The 20,500-nt window shown below is 45.6% G+C and overlaps 1 protein-coding gene across 5 annotated transcripts in view; it reads right to left on the bottom strand.

Moving 5' to 3' along the window:
- Nucleotides 1–1,363: 1,363 nt before the first annotated feature.
- The window catches only part of Cracr2a (calcium release activated channel regulator 2A), a 106,482-nt gene continuing 87,345 nt past the window's right edge, over nt 1,364–20,500 (bottom strand). For 4 of the 5 annotated variants that reach the window (XM_015500750.2, XM_048787669.1, XM_048787668.1 and 1 more), the window contains 3 exons: nt 10,195–10,296; nt 7,219–7,295; nt 1,364–5,753 (listed from right to left, as the gene is read on the bottom strand). In XM_015500750.2, coding sequence (XP_015356236.1) covers nt 5,666–5,753; nt 7,219–7,295; nt 10,195–10,296 — 267 coding nt within the window. In that variant the 3' untranslated portion in view covers nt 1,364–5,665. The remainder of the gene's footprint in view (nt 5,754–7,218; nt 7,296–10,194; nt 10,297–20,500) is intronic. The other variant, XM_048787670.1, reaches the window with a different exon arrangement.

The raw sequence follows: 20,500 nt of genomic DNA, 5'->3' as shown, positions 1-20,500 counted from the left end.
AGCAAGGCCCTAATAAGCAACTTAGCAAGAACCCATCTCAAAATTGTTTAAAATGCAGGGCATAGGGGTTTGGGGACTTGGGGATATGGCTCAGTGGTTAAGCTCCCTGGGTTCCATTCCTGGTGCCCCCCAAAAGCATGGTAGAAAGAAACAAAGTGTACTTACATGAAAGTGTCTAGTTGAAAGGAATGCAAGTTTTACTTATTCTCCTTTCAAAGAGAAATGGGAAGTTCTTTGACCCATGACCGCAGCTTCTCCAAGTTACAGGGAACATTCTTTCTAACCCACTTTGTTGGGCTTTGGTCTCTTGCATAGGGTGCAGAGTTGGGTGGGGGGAGCAGGTGATGATGTTGTTTAAAGCCTTTCCGTGGATTAAGCTCTTTCCCTAGACTTCTCATTTGCTTTCCCACTACCTTGGGGGAGGGGAGGTAAGGCAGAGAGTACTATTTTACAGATGTGGATGTGGATTCAGAGCATCCAGCTGTTCCAGGTTTTGCCCATGGTTGCATAATTTGTATGCAGGTCCTTATTCTGAAGAGGCTAGAGAAAGCTTTTGGGAGAGGCACAATGGGGTACGTACAGCTGGTTCCACACCAGGAAGAAAGAGAACTGGGAAGGGACGCATCTTGTATGCACAGAGGCATGGAATCCAAGTTAAATTGAGACATTGGCTGCCTGAAGATAATATATTGCCACTGGCAGCAGCTGGGGAGGCTGCAGGGGGGTGAGAGAGGGTGCTTTGATGGGCATCACATTGAAGGCAATTGAATCGCAGCAGCTGGAATGCTCCCCAGGATGTTCTTGCAAAAAGCAGAGACAGCACCTCATTTGAACCAGGGAGGCAAAACTCAATTGATCTGCCCAAGCCACAGAGACTCAGTTGTCTAGTTTTGGAGACCCTGGGGTTCCAGTGAAGCAGCTCCAGCCTTTGGGGGTGTGGGGTGACGACCTTGTTCTAAAGAAATGATGCTCTGTTTTCAACTCCTATCAGGCAAACACAGTTTGCTAGACACTGGACCAAATGTGAGGCTCAGAGATGAATGTTCCTGCCCTACGTAACTTGATCCAGTTCCTAGTCCAGTCTTTTGCTCTTTAGAGCCTAGTAGGCAGCATGTCTGCATAACCATCCTGCAAAGTGGCACAACTAGCATCATTACAAAGGGGTCGGGAGACCGTGCACCTGTTGTTGGACCACACCCAATGCTCTGCCTTTGATGCCGTGCTGCACCTGCTCAGTGAATCCCACTTCCACCCCTACCTTTCTCAAATCCTGCTGAGTTCCACATCCACATGTTTCAATTCTTGTTCCCAAGTTTTAAAAGAATGCAATCCCATTCTCTCTGCATTCTTCAGACATTTTTGCTTAGTGGTGCAGTGTTTTTATGGGCAGTATTTATTTTTATAGGTCAGACAGATCCAGCCATAATTCATTATGATAGTACAGGCATTATTGGTCCTAGGAGTCCTCATTTGTAGGAAGAAAAGTCTCCTGGTGCTATGACAAGGGTCTCCAAGTACCACTTTTGAATCCTAGCCAAAGCCTTGATGAGGTCCCAATTTGGAACAAGGGTCAGTGCTTGGACCTGACTCAGCCCTGGCCCCAGAGTGATAAATGATACAGCCTCGCCTGTGCTCCTCAGTTTCCACATTGATTTCAGTTGTCTGCCAAGCACCATATGGCTTCCCAACCCCCATCATTTCCAGCACTGTTCTCCTAAGTAGGGCACTTTGATTAAATTGGCTCCGCTGAATTGGGTGAAAGGTGGAGTTATGATGTTCTTCGTTATTGCTATTGCTGGTAACTCTATTAATAGAAACACCAACAGAGGTAGGAATGGGTGTTGGACGTTCCGAAAGTGCTTGCATCCTGTCAATCACCCCTCTCTATAAGGAGGGAGGAATAACCCATAAAGAAAGACCTGTGGCTTTTGATTGAATTTGTTTAGCCTCTTTCTGATTCTTGGGTGAAAGGAGGAGAGGTGGCAGTACTTCCCGGGCCAGCCCCTGAAGCCAAGTTGAGGCTTTAATTCCAACCTGCAGGAACATACCACGTAGGTCTTGGGACTTTTATGTTTGTGGACTGTAATTTTTATTTATGTTGAAGTAAACTGCCTTTTCATTTCAAGCTTCAGATCTGGTGTGCTGTCTTCCCACATCCATCCCTTCGCAGCAGAGCTTTGCAGGGTGCTCTTGCCAGCACAGGGAGTCCTGCCTGAGGATGTCTGTCCTCCCCTGACTTCCCCAAGGGACTGAGCACCTCCCTGGGCAGCTCGCCTCCAGCAGGCAGCAGGGCATCTAGAAGCTCAGGTGGAAGGGAGGGTCTCTCAGGTCTCAAGGCCCTCTTCCCTTCTTCAATTCAGAAGAAAGGAGAGACTTAGGGTAGGTGGTCAGAAGTGGAGTTAAGCGATGGAACCAGATCCCAGTTGTGTTTTGTAGAATGTGAGAAAGGAAGCAGGGAATGGTGAGTAGAACTTGATTTGTGCCCAGGGAAGGTTTGAGATTTTAAATATAAACTGAAGTATGTTTAAACACCTAAAGTAAGACATGTCCAAAGAATAAGAGGAAAGGATGAGAATAATGTCCTACTAAGTAAAGAAGATCGATAAAGACAGAACGATTATGATATGGTACCAAATAGAAACTCTGGAGTTGAAAAATCCAATAAAGGAAATGAAAAATGCACTAAAATGTGCATAAAATTCCTATTTGATTAGGTAGAAGGAAGAATAAATGAACTTGAAAATAGGTTAACTGTGATTAGCCATTCTGAGGGACACAAAGAAAAAGGAAGAACAGAGTCTCAGAAACCTGAGGGACACCATCAAGAGTGCCAGATATGTACAATAAAAGTTCCAGAAGGAAAGGAGAAGGAGAAAAAGGTAGAAAGAATATTTGAAGAAATGAAGACAAAAAACTCTCCAGAGGGAGGGAACCATAGATTGGGGCTGAAATCATGCATCAGGCTCTGCTAGGCAGAGAACAAACAAGAGCAAGGGACAGCAAGGCCATGAGACAAAGCCAGCTCTGAGCTCAAAACCTAGGGAATGGGCTGGGCAGAGACACTCACTGAGGTAGTGTTTATAAAAGGGCTCAGTTCAGGGTAGATGCTTGGTAATTGTCAGCTGGATCCAAATTTGAAACTGAAGCAAGGCAAACGGGCTAGGTAGCGACTCAATGTTGACAACCCAAATTGACCTTGGTACTGTGCTAAATACTTCACCTCCATTACCCCCTTAAGCATTTGAAATATCCCTGTGAGGTAGACATTGAAACCTCCAATCTACACGTGAATGAGAAAACTGGGTTCAGGTCAAGGTCACTACCAAATGGGTTGGAGCCAGAAGGTTCTTCTGAGTAGTCTGTCAGTGGGCGACACCATGTGGGTATCTCTGACCCACATGATAGCTTAAAAGAAATGGGAGGAGGGGAGGTTGTGAGCAGGGGACAAGTATTACACCGAGTCCCCTGCTGTCCCCTCTTCTCTTCTCTTTTACAGTGAGGCTGGAGAAGGGAGCAGCAAAGGTGTCCCTGCCCCTGCTTCTCTGCCTGGACCTGTGAAGAACCATGGGAGTTACCCCACATGCCAGAAGGCCTGGCACCAGTGTGGTCACACCCTCCTCTGTATGGGAAAAATGTAACCTGGAAAGGGACAAGTGACTTGAATAAAGGCGTCTGTGGGCTTAGGGAACCCCAGGGGTAACCTGCTCCTCCTCCTGGTTTTCTCTCTCCATGACCATCACTACCTTCTACTGCCCACCCCACATACACAGAGGTATTGAGGGCCACCTCTGGGTGTCCCACACATCCCCCTTTCCTGCCAAAGTCCAATTATGAGGCTGCCACCACCGCCCTTCCCTTAGGAAAGGAGTTTCCTGTGAGTTCTTCAGAGTGAGGTCTGGGGCCACTGATGAAGGAAAGTGAATATGCCACTGTAAGCATCTGAGCAGGAAGCTCTGGAGCATCAAGTAGCCCCTCCCTCCATTTTCTAGAAGAGGCGGGGGCCCAGGGAGGAAGCTAGCTTGCTAAGATTATGGAGCATTTTCAGGAGCTCAGGCTTGGATATTGTTTGGCACCTCTATGGGCTCCCCCTACAAGTGCTGGAGCAGTGAGAGAGAAGACTGCAAAGAGGCACTTGCCGGAGACCTACAGGGGCTCTGAGTGTTTGGGGCCTGGGGAGGAGGCTGGAGCAACATCCTTGGGAACTCTAGTTAGTGGCTTCTCCCCTGTCCATTTGGCTGTGTGGGGGTGTCTTTAACCATCTTCTTGGAGGCCTGTGGACACCTTCTGCCCTCTGTCTCAGTGTGCTCCCCTTGAGTATGTTCCACCCACTTTCCTCTAGGACCTGAGTCTGCAGCCCTGAACTTATAACTGGCCATGATCTTTGTGACCTTTTTATCTAATCGGCCACCCAGGGCAAAAATGTCCTTGCCAGCACCCCGACAGCCAGCCAATGATGCTGGAACCTGGCTAGCGTCTGGGAATATACTGCCACCCAGCCGAAGGAACCCCACAGGGGCCCTGATTGTTCCTGCAGTCCAAGTGCCCTGTGGCAAAGCCACCAGCTACACTCGGTTTGCTTCTCAAACACCAGCAAAATGTCAACATCACAGCCGTGCAGTCCCTTGGAATAAAGGAAAATAAAATATAATGAAGCCGGTAACTATGGACCTAGTGTTGGGCCTCACTGCCGGCCTGCCAATCTACCCTGTTAATCATCATGTATGGTTTTTTGAAGAGCTATTTTGAGAAACATTTAGAAAATTGCTTTTATATAGCTATATAGACCTTATTCATACCCTCCAGAAATGGTCGCTTTTTTCTGCAGCAGATGGTTTTCCCCTTGGTTCTTTTCATCTCTTATTCAAAGTTAAGTAGGAAATAAGCCCACTCCCTAACTCCAGGCAAGAATTTGTCACCCACAGTTTACCCTGGAGTCAGGGTTGGGGGCGAGGGTAGCTGTGGCAGGAAAGGCTGTGGATTCTTTGTGAGGCACTGCTCCAGAGAGCTCGAGAGGGTAGAGCCAGTGGGCACTGTGACCACTGAGAGGCTCCAAAGTTTGGGATTAGGGAAAGAGCAGAGCCCCTGGGCTGGAGCTGGAGGGGCAGCTTAGAATATAGGTTCCTGGTTTGCTTCTCTCAGCAACTCAGGGCCCTTGAAGTTCATGAAGTACACATCAAGAACATTACTTTGACCTCTGGAGAATAGGGTCCAAAGCAAGACAAGACACCCTGGCCTTGCCCAAGTGGTCCATTTTGGCCCACAGGAAGCTGCAAGTCTGCCCTGCATGGTTGCCATGGCAACTGTAGTACAGAGGCTCCTAAGGACAAGGGGAGGAGATGGGAGGTGGAGAAGGCATATTGTGGCTTTTCTGGAAAAGCCCTTGTGTTTCTTTCCCCCAGGAAACCAGGCTGGAGGAAAACAAAACACAATAAAAATTTATAGGCATTTGGGGTCTAGCAGAGAAAGCAGAGCATAGACTCCACAATGCTCTAAGAGTATCATTCTTGACCACATGTGCCTCCTTCCTTTGGGGGAGGCAAGTTAGGACAAAGACATAGCTCTGCACGGGCCTGGCCAGGTGGTGCCACACAGCAGCCCATTTGCAGGATTGGGGTAGCCCTGAAATCTTAGGCTCTGTGGGACTAGTCCTTGAAAATAGTCCCTGCTATCCACCACAGCAGGATTTCTTCTTGGCAGGGCGACCAACCTGAATGGTGTCCATCCTTACTGTGTCTTCATGTTCCTTGAGGAACCTGGGAGAAGGCAAGAAACAGTGTCAGTGGCAGAAAAGCTGTTAAGTTTGGGGGCTGGCTGCATGGACTAGGCACTCTTATAGGATACAGATCTTTGGAGTAATTTAGAGAGCACCCCACTTCACCAGAGAATCAGACAACGTGTTTAAGTCTCCTGTGGGTAGGACAGGAGTGTGACTCTAATTGTAAAGCCAAAGGGTTTAATCAATACATATTCTTCAAAACACCTTCTCTAAAAGTCCCTCTTGACTCTCACTTGATTTGACTCTGAGCCTTTTCTCTTGGAACCCCATCACCCAGAATCATAATGCTTTTGGCCATATCCCTCACCGTAGTATGAGCTGCTTCAAGGCAGAGCTTTGGCCTTTACCTCTGTGTCTCCACAGCCTATCACCGTGATTGGCACACTGTTCGGGCTCAGAAAATAGATTTATTGGTTGTTAACTCTACAGAAGGGCTGCACCATGTGGCCACAGCTCCAGATGAAATGTAGGAGGTGAGGGATTAAAAATAATGGTAAGCGTCTTATCCCTGTTTTATGCTCTCAAAATACTTTCATCTTCTACGTCTCCTTTGATTCTCACAACAACCTGTGAGAGGGTGATTGATGTTCCTACATTACCAACAAAGCTTGGAGAGCCTTACCCAGGGAGTCAGAGGCAGAGGAAATTCTAGAACTTTCCCCAGAGTACGTACCATATCCATAATACCTCCAATGCTTGGAAGAGTTGCTCTGGGTTCTTAATTACTCAAATTCAAATATTTCAAATGCCCCAGCATGAGGGCTGAGTGTGACAGGAGCACTATTAAGTATTTATTGGGTGGATAGGTGGATGGATGGAATGGAATGAATGCCCAGATGGAGAGATGAATGAATGGATGCCTACGTATTGACAATGGCTCCCAGTGTGGTTTTGTTTTCTAAATATTTGGCGTAGGCAGGGTCTTAAGGAACAAATCTTTCTATGTGACTGGTCCTTTTAGCACCATGACTGTGGGTACCTCTGACTGAGTCTCCATCACAGCCCTGCCTCTTTCTGGTTCCTCCCCCTCCACCCCAGGAACTCCTATTATAACCCAGGCTTGTTCCCAGCTGGCTACCAACTAATCCCTGCTTTGATATTAGCCAGTACTGAGGGACAACTAATATGACCTTTCCCAAGAGCATCTGCATTTAAAAAAGAATCTCTGCAAAAAAGCAGCCTTTAAGACTCAGAAGAAGACTGCAATGGGGGTGACAGGCAGGGATGCTTCCTTTCTCTTCATTACTGTGTTTCAGAAGGCTGCACCTTATGGCTGAAATCCCACACAAAGGCGGTGGTCCCCACAGCCTGAACTCAGAGCACTGGAGCCCACACAGAGGGAGGGCCCAGGGGTATGGTTTGGGTGGAGGTGAACACAGGCCCCCATCAGGCCTGGCACAGGTTGGTCAGAAGATTCCTCCACCTGCTGACTGTCTTCCTACCTGGCTAGATGGAGCAGGGACTCCTTGGTATTGTGACCAGAATGGGCGCTGCATTCATAGAAGATCAGATTATTTTCCTAGAATCACAAAACAGAGAGAATTGGGGGAGTAAGAGTTAACTGTGAGAGATGTCTGCTTCTGTCTACCACCCTCAACTCCTCCTGCAGACCCTTGAACTCTTCACACCCCTTTGCACCCCAATGTGGTTGGTTTCTGGCTCCAAGGCTCCCTGCCTGATGCAAGTTTCTCTGGGGTGAGCCATTACAATTGTAAAACAACAAAGCTGTGTGCTGCTTAGGACTTTAGACTTTCTTGAATCACTCTCAAGACTGGATGTGCTCATTTCATGTTCACACCAGCCCTGGGGCCCAGGCAGAGGCACTGAAAAACCAGCCTCTATCTCAGAGCAAAACCTGTCCAAGGAAGGGACATGGCCTTTGTCCTTGGAAAGACCCACAGAGCACTCCTAAGCACATTCCCACCCTGCTAAGTTGTTTATCTACAAATAACAGGAGAGATCTGCTGCGCCAGGTGTCCCTGACTCAGTCAGGCTACGTGGGGATCCATAGCAGTCCCCTAGCAGCCACCAATCAGCATGAGACAGGGAAATACCTGGGATGCCAGATGACCCTCCCAGTAGTTTATGGTGTTGGGAAACAGTGTAGTTCAGCACGTACACCCCTCTTGGCTTAAGCCAATCAGTTCAAATGAATACCCCTTTTGTACTGACCAATCACCCCTACCCAACTTGTTCCCTCCAGTGAATGTGCTAATCATGTTTTAGAGTTGTTATTTGATTTTCTCGCGGTGTGTGATGATTTGCTATGATGTATGTGAAGTCCCTGCCTTCTCCAAAGAATGTATAAAACTGCTGCAAACTCTGGGCTCGGGGCCTCTCAGCGTCACCAGTTGCTGTGTGTGCGCGCGCGGAGGACCGAGCTAGCTCGCAATAAACACCTCTTTGCTGCTTACATCGATCTTGGGTCTCTGGTGGTCTTTGGGGGTCCCGAATTCTAGCATAACAGCACAAAGGCCAGGGCAGGCACCATGCTTCTCACTTCCCAGGAAGGGAAACCAAGGCTGAGAGGCCATGGCAGGTGGCTTGCCCAGGTCACACATTTAGTAAATGGCTTTTTTTTACCAGTAGCATGCTTTGCCCAGGATGCTGGTGTTCCGTGGACCTTAGGCAGACATCATGAGCCACTCCAAGTCTGAATTCTCCTCTACACCAGGAAATTAATATTCTGGCTGCCCAGGCTGTCATCACTGGGCACAGGACAATTGTCCATCGCCTCATCAGTCTGTGCTGCATGCATGGGGGGCCCTTGCCCAAGGCTCACCAGACTCCAGTTCTCATTTGCACTAAGAGTGCTTGCTTCATTATAATGCTGATGCCATTGGGCTCTCGCTCTTAGATGCTCTTTCTCTGGAAGCTCATACTTGTGGGGATCCAGACAGGTTGAGTGAGGAGGCTTCTGTGGTTGCAGTTGGCTTGCAGTCAGCTTTCCCATTCCCCTCCCCAGGCTCAGATCCATCCTCTGCCTGCTATACCCAGCTTCATCTCTCCCTGTCTCCCATCCAAGCACTAATTAGACCGCTTAGCTTCCAACACCAGGGAGATCGGTGTGTTTGGGATGGTGTGTCCACAGACTCATCTCTCCCTGTCCACACTTCTATCAGATCCTGACTCTGGGTCAGTCTATCAAAGAGTAGAGACTTTAAAAGTGGGGGTGGGGATGGGAGAAGAAGGCATAGGACCTATTATTGGAAAGCATGATTTGCCTTCCAGCCCCAAGTGCCAATCCCACCACTGATGAGTTGTGTGATAATTTGAATGAATCACTCAACTCCTGTCTCACTGCTTTTTTTTTTTTAACAGATCAAAAAGAGAAAAGAAGAAAAGAAAATGGAATAATAATTATATAGGTCTGCAGTTTCTTAACCAAAATCTTTAAATCTAGCTATATTTTGGGAATCAGAATTTTTTGAATTTTGAAAGGTAATGCATGTATATACTATATATTATAAAATGTCCTCAGGGGATCTGGGACTGCACTCTATAATCAAATAAATTAGCATTTCTTCAGTGAGACATTTGAATATTCATTCATTCAAAGTGAGGTAAAGCCCCATGTCAGTTCTAGTCAGATTTTCCTGCCAGATGAAACGTTAAGGAAACTTTGTATCTTCAGAGTGCTTTGGATTTCAGAATTGTAGACATGTAACCACATGTAGACCCTTCACCTAGTCACCTGCCAGCCTGGTCTCTATCCTTTCTTCTTGGGTCTTACTCCCTGTGCTCCTTTCCCAGGCTCTGAGCTCATGACTTCCTGTTCAGGCCAAGTGCACAAAGAACTGTAAAATCTCAGGGTTGGCCAGTATGCATGTGTATCCTCCCAGATACACAGCTCCATGAAAACCAAACGGAGGCCAAAAAGATGCCCAGCAACAAGCAAGCACTGCCTCATGGCCTGGTTTCCATTAGGCCCTGCTGGTCCCATTCTTGGGCCAGGGGGCGGATGCTGATTGTGGACTTTCCAATGCCTGCCCTGAATTAATTTTGAGGCTCCATCTTGACAGAAAGGAGGACTCATGAGCAGAGCAGTCCAAAGAAAAGCAAACTGCCCTGAAGATAGATAGAAATTTTCATCTTTGAGAGTAATCAAGGAGTGACACAGATGATGGGGTTCAAGCCTCAGTGGGGGATTGAAATAAGTGACCTCACTATCGATTATATAATTTATGATTCTACATTCCAAGGATTGGGATTTAGGATATTTGCCCATTCCCAGTGGCCCTCAGCCAACTCCTTCTGATGATATGTGTCTTTCTATGGAAAATGCTCAATGCATAGAAGTCAGGCTATTCCCATGATGCGGAGACATTCATCTTGCTTCCTTCTCAAGGGACTTCCAGAAGTTCCCATCAAGGCTCTTGGGTTCTTAGAGTCTGAGAGATGGTAATACTGGTTCTTACCTTAGCAAGCTGCTCTCCGAGGCCTTGGGGGACTTCTCGCTCCTTCTCGTTGTCAAGTTTATTGCCCAGCAGAAGAATGGGAACATGGCCTCCCACAGCTTCCTACAGAACAGAGAATCCCTCAGCTGAGAGAAGCATCCATAGGAGAGCCCAGGTGGGCAGGCTTACAGTGCTGATTGGAAAGATACAATGTGGTTTGAGAGTGCCCTGGTTTGAGAGCTGCCAAAACTGTGACCAAGACCTGAGAGAAGGGCCATCTTGTCTGATAGCCTCAGTTCACCATGCTTCTGCAAGAAGCCTGGACCTGCCTGTTGGTCTCTTTGTGACGCCTGCTCTCCTTTCACCACTCTCCCTGGATCTGAACAGAGCCTGCGGGCTCCCAGGTGTGCTGAGGGGAGGCAGCAGGACAAGGGGAGTGTTGACAAGAATGGCTGGCAGGTTCTTTCCAGGGCTCATCTCGAGGGCATTCCTAAGTGACCAAACTTGGTCTAAGGAGCCAAAATGGATCAAGGCAATTAATCAACATGGTTTGGGTCTGTTTTTCAGGCCGCTTTGATTAGAAGTGGTATGTCCAGCCGGATGTGTTGATGCACGCCTGTAGACCCAGTGCCTCAGGAGGCTGAAGCAGGAAGATTGCAAGTTCAAATCCAGCCTCAACAACTTAGTGAGGCACTAAGCAACTCGGTGAGACCCTGTCTCTAAATAAAATTTAAAAAAGGGCTGGGAATGTGGCTCAGTGATTAAGTGCCCCTGGGTTCCATCCCTGGTACCGAAAAATAAAAGTGGTTATATCCAGAGACCTTGTTGATACCTAAACTCCCTGAGGGTTGGATCCAAATCTGACTCACTGTATGGGGCCCACAGAGCTCCAAAAATGACTGCCGTGTGCCTAACTGGAGGTGGGCACTACAGATCTATGTCACTGGGTGCTGTGGTTCTAAAGAAAGTTCCGCACCAGAAAGAACCATGTGGCTACAGCAGCTGATGCTGGCGATGGAACTCAGGGCTGGCATCGCACCACCAAGCCGCCCCTCAGTGGCATTTCTTGGGTTCATTCAAGGTGTTGATTCTATTTACTCCTGCACTGACTGTGGCACATCAGCCAGGGGCCTGCTTCCCGGGGTCTCTGCCCTTCCTTGAGAGGGGATACTGCATGAGAACAAAGGCCCCAGGACTTACAGCTATTCAGTGAGGAAATATGGTAATGTTCACATTTAAGAAGGTTGTTATTTTTACTTTGTGAAATATTTAATTAGAGGCTTTTAATCATAATTTAGTAACGAATAGTTATTCATCATAGCTAAATGTTTTACTAAACACAGGGGGCCACAGGATAACAGAAGCTTATAAGCAGTTACAGTTTTGCTAATACTTTAGCTACTTTACTGCTGCATTTCTAATAGATGTCTAAAGTCCATCTGAAAGGCATACTTATTTTAAGTTTAAATGCAATTACCTTTCAAATTAAAGCCTCAATGTTTCCTTAATCTGTACATTTGTTTTTATTGCAGTTCAGTAGTAGAAGAAAAAAAATTCTCATTTACTAAATGAGAACATTAGGCTCACAGAAAACAGAAGAACATTCGACAATGAAGTCACTGAGTTGTGGGGACTGTTCAGTACTTGGCTCCACAATTCTCTCACCTTTCTGTCTAGATTCTTACTTCCAATGAACTCTCTGCCTCTTAGTGTCTTACTAAATAGAACTCTCTAAAAATGGCATCCATTGGTAGGATGGTAATTAATGTGCATAATGATGACTCAAAGGCACTTCAAGATCTTACAGTGTCTTCTGATTCATCAAAAATAAATTAAACTGGGCATGGTGGCTCATGTCTGTAATCCCAGGGATCTGGGAGTCTGAGGTGGGAGGATCGCAAGAGGGAGGCCAGCCTCGGCAACTTAGCAAGGCCTAAGCAACTTAGTGTGACTCTGTTTCAGAACGGAAAATTTTAAAAAAGTATTGAGGATGCAGCTTAATGATCAAGCATCCCTGGATTCAATCCCCAGTATCTAAATAAATTAATTAATTTGATTGTGTGCACTGTTGTTGATGTGTCAAGTAGATTGTATCATCTTCCAATTATCTGAAAGTGAGTAACACACTCATGGCATATAGACTTGATGGCTCCCTATTAGCCAGAGTTTTAGTTAATGGGATTACTCCCCTTTCTCCAACTGTACGTGAGACTGCATACTTATGTGAAGAGTTTTTCACTGAAAAGGAAGAAAAGAGGAGGAAACAGGGAACTGGGCCAAAAGGCTTGCTGTTTAGAGCACATGAGAAAGATATATTTGTAGATTTATGTGTGAGGAATGACTAAGGCTTGTGGGGTTTCTTGACATGGAAACTCTCTAAAAAGATGAGCATCAGACTGAAAATCACAGGGTAGAATTCTAACCTGCATTTTTGTTATTACTTGGCATGTGCGATGGCTGCAGTTTCCTCACTTGCAAAGGGGAGACTGAATGACCAAAAGGGACAATGTAGGGCACAAGTCATAAGCCCAAATTCTGGGCCCTATGCATTATGAACAGCAGTGCTGTCTCTTGTGGGAAAAAAGGGGGCAGTCTCCTTCTTCTTTTTTAAAAAAGCAATTCCTAGATATAAAAATAAGAGTTTAGAAGGAACAGAAAAAGAAGCACAGCACCCAGCTGAAGCTGTGGTTTCTGTTCTCTGCATTGTTCCTCTTATCCAAGCGCTCTGGACAAGTCACTTCCTTCCCTCTGGTGGCTATGGCCTGCCACTGATAGAGGAGAAGTCGGTCCATCTCTAAAGAAATGGCATAAAGAAATGAGAACACACATAAGGCCAGAGAGTGTGTTATCACAGGCAATCTGTCCTCATCATGTTGGCCTGAGGTTAGTCTCTGACCCAGAAGCATAGGGAAGGACTGGGTGTCTCATGACCCTCTTCAACTTTAAGTCCAAAGGTCTTGAACTATGTCTATACTTTAATACCTTTCTTTTTTTCTAACTAGGTTTTCAACCTGTCCACCACTTGGTATAACGAGGTTCATAATTATGCATTAGGTGACCCAACACCCCTTTTCCCCCCACTGTCATTGAGGGTAGAACCCAGAGCTTTATGCATACTATGCAAGCACTCCACCATTGAACTATGCCTCCAGCCCTACACTTCCCTTTCAAGGTCCAAAGTGTACCTCCTTCAAGCCTCTGGGGCTTTGGTGAACAAGTTTCAGGTCCACATGAGCTCTGTTGTTGATACCATTATGGATGCTAGTAAAGATCTCAGGGGCATGACAGGCCAGAATGAGAAAGCTTAGCTCCTCAGCCAGAGACACACAACCTCCGCTCAGGAGACTGGGGTTCTGCCATTTGTGACTTGTCTGATGCTTCCTCTCCTCTGAGTCTAATCTCTATCTATAAAATAGAGTTCTAGAGGTGACTTCTGTTCTAGGACTTTCTGACAGAGAAGCCTCTCTACACCTTCGATCATTTTAGCTGCCTTTCTCTGAATTTGAGTTTTTGGGAAGACAGATTTGTTGAAATTCAAAAGATTACCCATCTCTGACTTTAAATAATAAGAGCTGTCAACGTGGAGCAGAGGATTGGCATTCAGCTCAGGATGTGCAGCTGCTGGATTTGGTGGTTGTAGGGGGTGTGTGTGTGTGTGTGTGTGTGTGTATGTGTGTTAATATCTGTTTGCTGGGAGGCATGAAAAAGCACTTAGCTAGGATGGTGCTGTTATTTCTCTGGAGCCAGAACAAAAAAATTTCTCAGCACATTAAAGTATGCTGTTATGCTAAGAAAAAAAAATGACTGCAAAATTATATCTTGGGGGTTTCCATATTTATCCACCCCCCTGGACTATGAGTCAAAACAAGATTTATTTGTGTAGTTCGTTTTAAACTGCCAGCACTTCAAGCTCAACTTGGAACGTGGGGAAAAAAATCAAACTGCTATTTTTGCTCCATGCTATACATTGTCACCAAGGACAAAGATCAAGAGAATGAGATTTAGCTCGCAGCCCAGGAAAGGAGAAGGAAGTGGGCCAGAGTCCCTGGAGCCGAAGAACTCAAGAAGGACTGAAAAAGAAATGAACACTTATTTCTCAGCAGCAGATTTCATCCATGGACCATGTGACCAGAGAGAAGCACAGTGCAGTGGCAGGGCCTAGATTCTAGTTCTGGCTATGCTACTGACAAGCTGTAGGTGCCTTGGACAAGTCGTTTCCTTTCTTTAGATTTTGATTTTTTTCTCACCTATATTTATTTTAAAAAATGTATTGATCTCCAAGTTTTTTGTTTGTGTTAATCCCCAAGTTTTCTTCCAACTCAGAGATAAAGGTCTATCTGGTTTACCAATTTCGGTCATATTCTACTTCCTTGACTTACAGTCCTAACACTATAGTGTTACCAAAAGGTTGGTCCTTGTCTGGATGCCAATCCAATAATGAGGATACAGTTTTGAGAAAAAGGAAAAGAAGGTTTATTGCTTTGAAAGCAAAGGAGAAACACAGGGACTCCTGTCCCAGAGGCTGTGATTCTGCCCATCAGCAGGAACAGGAGGCTTTTAAAGAAGTGGTTCAAAGGCTACATTCCATGTGTTCTTTGTTGGAGTTGTAATTCACTCATTAATTTGGGAGACAGTCATTTCTAAGACCTTCTGGTGCCACCCACGAAGTCTGAATTACTTGTTCCTGTGGTGGGTGTGTGCTCAAGGACAGATAATTCTGTCTAGGATGGGGAAGAAAGATAATCCTGTCTCTATTACCCCCCACACATATATGATTACATGACCTGTGTAACTCTACATCATGTACAACCAGAAGAATGAGAAGTTATACTCCATTTATATATGATGTGTCAAAATGCATTCTACTGTCATATATAAATAATTAGAACAAATAAAAATATATCAAAAAAAGAAAGGTAATACTGTTTCCCCCGAGATTAGGGAGGGGGAGAAATTAGGGAGGAGCAGGGAGAGAAGAAGAGAAAGAAATATGTGCATTTTAAAAACAAGTCACAATATCAGAGCAGCAAGGGCTAATTCAAAGCATAAAGTGGACCACTGTTAAAATAGTGCCATCAGAATGACCAAAAAAAAAAAAATGGGGGGGATCTAAACAAGAAGTTTAACATCCTAGGACTATAGACATTGGAGATCAAAAATATGGATTTGAGAGGAAATATCAGCTCATACCGACCTATGCCCAAGTTGACTTTCTGTACCTGAAATAGGTCTCAAGATCTTCAGAGGTCTAGTTTGTCCCAGGGTCTTAATATGGAGCACCTAGGGCCTAAGAAGTGTCTTCTCCAAATTGGAATGGTTAGACTAGCTTTACCAATGGAGATGAGAAGAGCTTGGGGTGGGTTGGGAATACAGAGCTGGCACGAGTGACTGTCTGCTTTGACTTCCTACAAGGTGCACTGGAGAATTGGCAGAGCGTTGCTGGGTCCAGCTTAGCCTCTTCTCAGAGGGTCTGAAGGCAAGGGGAAGCTGCCCAGGTGGAGTGAATACTGGGAGGGGTGTGGTAGAACAGTCCTGAGAGCAGAAGCCTCCCATCTCATCCAGAAAGGAAGGTGTCTTGGTTCTCAGTATGAAGTTGGGAGGTGGGACCTTTGAGAGGTGGAGACCAGTGGGAGGGCATAAGGTCATTGAGGCTGTGTCCTTGGAAAAGATGAAGGTAGTTCTTGTGGGATCTTGCTTAGTTCTCCTGAGAAGGTTGTCATAAAGACAGTACGCCTGACCCCTCCTCTTCTTTTTGGCTTCCTGTTTGGTGATACAATTTATTCCTCCCACACTTGCTCCTGCCATGATGTGATCTGCCATGATGTGATGTGGCCAAGAGGGTCCTCACCAGAGCTAAGTCAGTGCAGGTGACATTCCCTTGATCCTTTTGAACTGTGAGCTAAGTAAACTTCTTTATGAGTAGCTTTCCTCAGATATTTTGTCATAGTAATGAAAAATAGACTAACACTGTAGGTATTTCCTTGCCTGAGGGTTTTGATTCCCTTTAGCAGAAAGGATTAAGGGTCCTCTCATTCATACATACTCCCACTCTATCCTAGCCTCCTTAAAAGAGTCCAGTGCCATCTACTGTAGAATTTGGGGTCAGTAGGAACATTTCAGATCATTGATCTACTCTCCCCTGAATGACTGACCAGAGTTTCATGGCCAGGAAGTGGCTGAGCTGGGATGGTAAGAACTTCCTTTCCCATTGCCTCCCCCACACAAACTCTTGCTGCCCATCTATGGCATGTATGGAAATTTAAGGCCTCTTTTCTTGTACTGATTTTCAGGTTGAGGGAGGAAGGGGCACTGCGAACAGCTGGCCACCATTCAGTTAATAATAAGGCTTGAGAACCATGAAGACTGTTATTAATGCTCCCCCTCCATCCTCCTTCCCCAGGCGAGGGAGTTAGTAAAGTGCTTGGAGCTCTTTGGAAAAATAAGGTGCTCCACAAATATAAAGTACTTATTATTTTCAGTTCTCCTTAGATCAAATTAGGTGTCAAGTTTTAATCTATCACCTGACATCTCTGATTGCTGGTTGCCAAGGCAGAATGACTTAGCTTTTCAAGAATCAGGAGAATAATTGCATTATGATGCCTCTGTTCCACACCTTCAACACACACTCTGCCACTTGACACAGCCTTCTGTGCTTGCTGCTGAAACCCTGTGCCACTGAACTGAATGCATTTCCTGGTCTATCATACGGAAATCTCTGGAATGCCAAGTGAATGCTGGGCACACAGTTTATGTTCAGCAAATTCTTGTTGAGGGGTCACAAATGTCTTTGAAAAGGATTCAGAGCATTGTTACTCAAAGAGTCGTCCATGGACTTGCAGCATTGTCCTTCCGTGGAATTTTTTTAGAAATATAAGATCTCAGCCCCCAGTCTAGTTTTACTGACATAGCCTGCAATTTAGCAAGAGCCCCAGGTATAGGTGAGTTTGAGAAGCACTTGTTTGGGCTGGGATGACTGAGAATCAAAACCACCAGGGGAACTGTATGTATGTATATAAACATACATATATAAATTTTCAGGCCCTTGATCATCTGTTTGGAAAAGAAGTTCTTAGGATCAGCATTGTTTAAAAGTCTAAAGGTGATCCTGATGTTTATCTGGAGTTCGAATCATGGTTTAGAGTTTAATTATACTTCTTGCTAAAAATTTTTTAAATGAAAAACTCTGACTACAAATTAAGCACAGTTAGATAATCCTGAGTTATCCAAGTATGGATTTATCACCTCATCCTGGCATTGAAGCCCAGGGTTGCTCCAAGGCTTCTGTGGGACATCTTACCAGGCATGTGCTGATGGCGCTGTCAGCCCCTTCCCACCAAGGAATCACTAAACACCCTGTGCTCAGTACACAGTTGTCTGGACAATGATTGAGCCCCAAGCTGCAAAGATGGCCTTCTGAGATTTCTTCACCTCTACCTCCACCACTGAATTCAACCTGCTGTTCCTTCTCTCACTAGATCCCAGTTCTCAAGATCCCTGGAAACTATACCCTTAATGATGGCAGAGATCACAGTTCCATAAATGTGTGTCCATCCACTCTTATTAATCCTGGACTGTCTCTGTCCATTCTAGTATAGATCATAGATATTAGGACAGAATTAAATGCCTCTGGAAAAAGAACAGGTGGCTTTGAAGAAGTTATAGCCTCCATTTCTTCATTCTAGAATGAGACAGGTATACCAGATTGAACTAAATTGGTGATTTTCAAGGGGAAACACTTTTGTCTAATAAAACTATACCTAGACTTCCAGTAAGTATACAAAGCTGAAAGAAACTGAGCAGAGCTGACTGAGAAAGGGAGATGAGGGGGGCTGGGGATGTGGCTCAAGCGGTAGCGCGCTCACCTGGCATGCGTGCGGCCCAGGTTCGATCCTCAGCACCACATACAAACAAAGATGTTGTGTCCACCGAAAACTAAAAAATAAATATTAAAAAATTCTCTCTCTCTCTCTCTCTCTCTCTCTCTCTCTCTCTCACTCTCTCTTTAAAAAAAAAAAGAAAAGAAAAGAAAGGGAGATGAAGGGACCAGAACTGTGACCATTGACGTTCCAGGGAATATCAGTCTCAGACTCCAGGGCTCTGAGAACACAAGTCTGAAGACTGCTGGGTTAGGTAGCCCCTGATGGTTCTCCTGGTGCCGCCCACAACAATGAAGAGAAAGAGGAGAAGGAAAAGGAATCCATTTTCTATAGGCCATTATTAGCTTGGAGTATAGATGATCCACTATATTTCAGAACTTACATTTTCTCATTTGTGTTTATATTTTTTTGTGGGGTGGGGGGGAGTACCAGGGATTGAACCCAGGGGCGCTTTACAACTGGGCCACATCCCCAGCCCTTTTTAAAATATTTTATTTAGAGACAGGTCTTGCTGAGTTGCCTAGGCCCTCACTAAGTTGCTGAGGCTGGCTTTGAACTCTCAATCCTCCTGCTTCAGCCTCCTGAACTGCTAGGATTATAGGTGTGTGCCACCATGCCTGGCTCCTCATTTATGTTTTATGCACAGTCATTGTTTGAGAACTGGTTTGTATTAAGAAAATTTCTGAGAAACCCTTGAATCTGGCTTCCATTCTGTTCCTTTTTTTTCTTGGTAATGGGAAGGGTGCAGATTAATAGCAGAAGAGAGTGGCTCAGCCCTTCAAAATCACACAAAAAACAGATATAAATGGGAGAAATAATAGATCTCAGTGCAAAAAGGGATGAAGAAATCAGTAAGTCCAGTGTCGTGTCTTTACGACAAAAGAGCATCTATCCATTCATTCTTCCCCCAATTACTTGGGGCCCCACACCAAGCATCCGGTTACAATCATGCAGCTCCAGTTCTCAGGAGGCACAGGGTCTGGCAGGGGATTCAGATGGGGAGCATGGGACTTACCACAGTGACAAGTATGTGACAGGGCTGCTCAGGCCTCATGAGCTTGGAGCAGGAGGCTGAACACACCCTCATGAGGGCAGGAGCTCTGCCTCTTTTATTTACTGCTTTAATTCTTGGTCCGGTAGAGAAGAACCTGGTGGTGTTTTGACAAATGCACGAACAAATGATGGATCCTGTTACTGGAATGATTAGTACATGCTACCTGAGTAATTTGTGAAAGTGATAAGTGGTGTATCCACACCACCCTTGGCCTTGAGAACATGCATGAAAGAATTATAGGAAGAACCTGCCATTGAACAGGAAGTGCTTTGCACTTACAAGGCAATATATAGCCACTATGAATCAAGAAGGTAGATCTTGCAGGTAATCCAGAATGCAAGGAACACAGTGGCTTCAGAGCCCTAGCAGGTCTCTGGCTGTGGGGGAAGCTTGGAACCCTTGTGCCATTGATCATGCTCCTCTGTGGGAAGGGTGGTGACAGAGGCCCCTGAACACTGAATGGAGTGGCTCTTGGACAGGGTGTAGCTGGACCCCGTAGAGCCATAAAGACTTAGGGGGTGGGAGAGAGATGGTGAAAGAGGGAAGAAAGACTCTAGAATGAATCAGACATAACTTTCCTACATTCATATATGAACACACCACCAGTGAATCCACATCATATACAAGCACAAGAATGGAAGTTACACTCCATGTATGGATGATATGTCAAAACACATTATACTGTCATGTGTAACTAGAAAGAACAAATAAAAAAATAAATTTTATTAAAAAAAGAATAAGGGAAGAACTCATCTGTGACTCAACTTAAACACTGATTCCTCAGGGGAACCTTCTTCTGTGCCCCTCCACCAGAAAAATCCCCCTTACTCTAGCGCTCAGCAATTGTAAGGATGCGATTACTGGCTGTCTCACTCTGTGTCTGTGTTGCGATAACTGAACACCACAGACTGAGGCATTTGTAAAGAATAAAGCTTATCTAGCTTATGGCTCTGAAGGCTGGGAAACTCAACATCAGGTAATCCAGAATGCAAGGAACACAGTTCCTATGTCTGGGAGGTCCTTATCACTGATAGGTCCCAAGGCCCCACAAGAGACACATGGTGAGACAGGTACCCTTGCTCAGGTTTCTTCTCTACTTCTTATAAAGCCACAGTCCCAATGGATTAGGGCAGCAACCTTAGGGCCTCTTGTAACCCAACAGTCCCACTTCTAATACCACAGGTGGATTAAGTAAGTCCCTGTACTCGGTACACAGTTGTCTGGACTCACAATAGGGGTAAATTTCACCATGAGTTTTGGTGGGAACATTCAAACTGGAGCACTGGTATAATCAGTATTTCTCGTGTCCCCTCTCTCCCTGAGAGTGGGAACTGTGTCTGCCTTGTTGGCTTCTGACTCACTAGTGTGGCCCTGGGAACCTGGATGACCAGGTGAG

This window comes from Marmota marmota, unplaced genomic scaffold (genome assembly GCF_001458135.2).
Source record: "Marmota marmota marmota unplaced genomic scaffold, marMar, whole genome shotgun sequence".
In the NCBI taxonomy this organism is placed as follows: Eukaryota; Metazoa; Chordata; class Mammalia; order Rodentia; family Sciuridae; genus Marmota; species Marmota marmota.
Note: the sequence above shows the minus strand (reverse complement) of the source record. Positions and strands in the feature narration are given on the sequence as shown.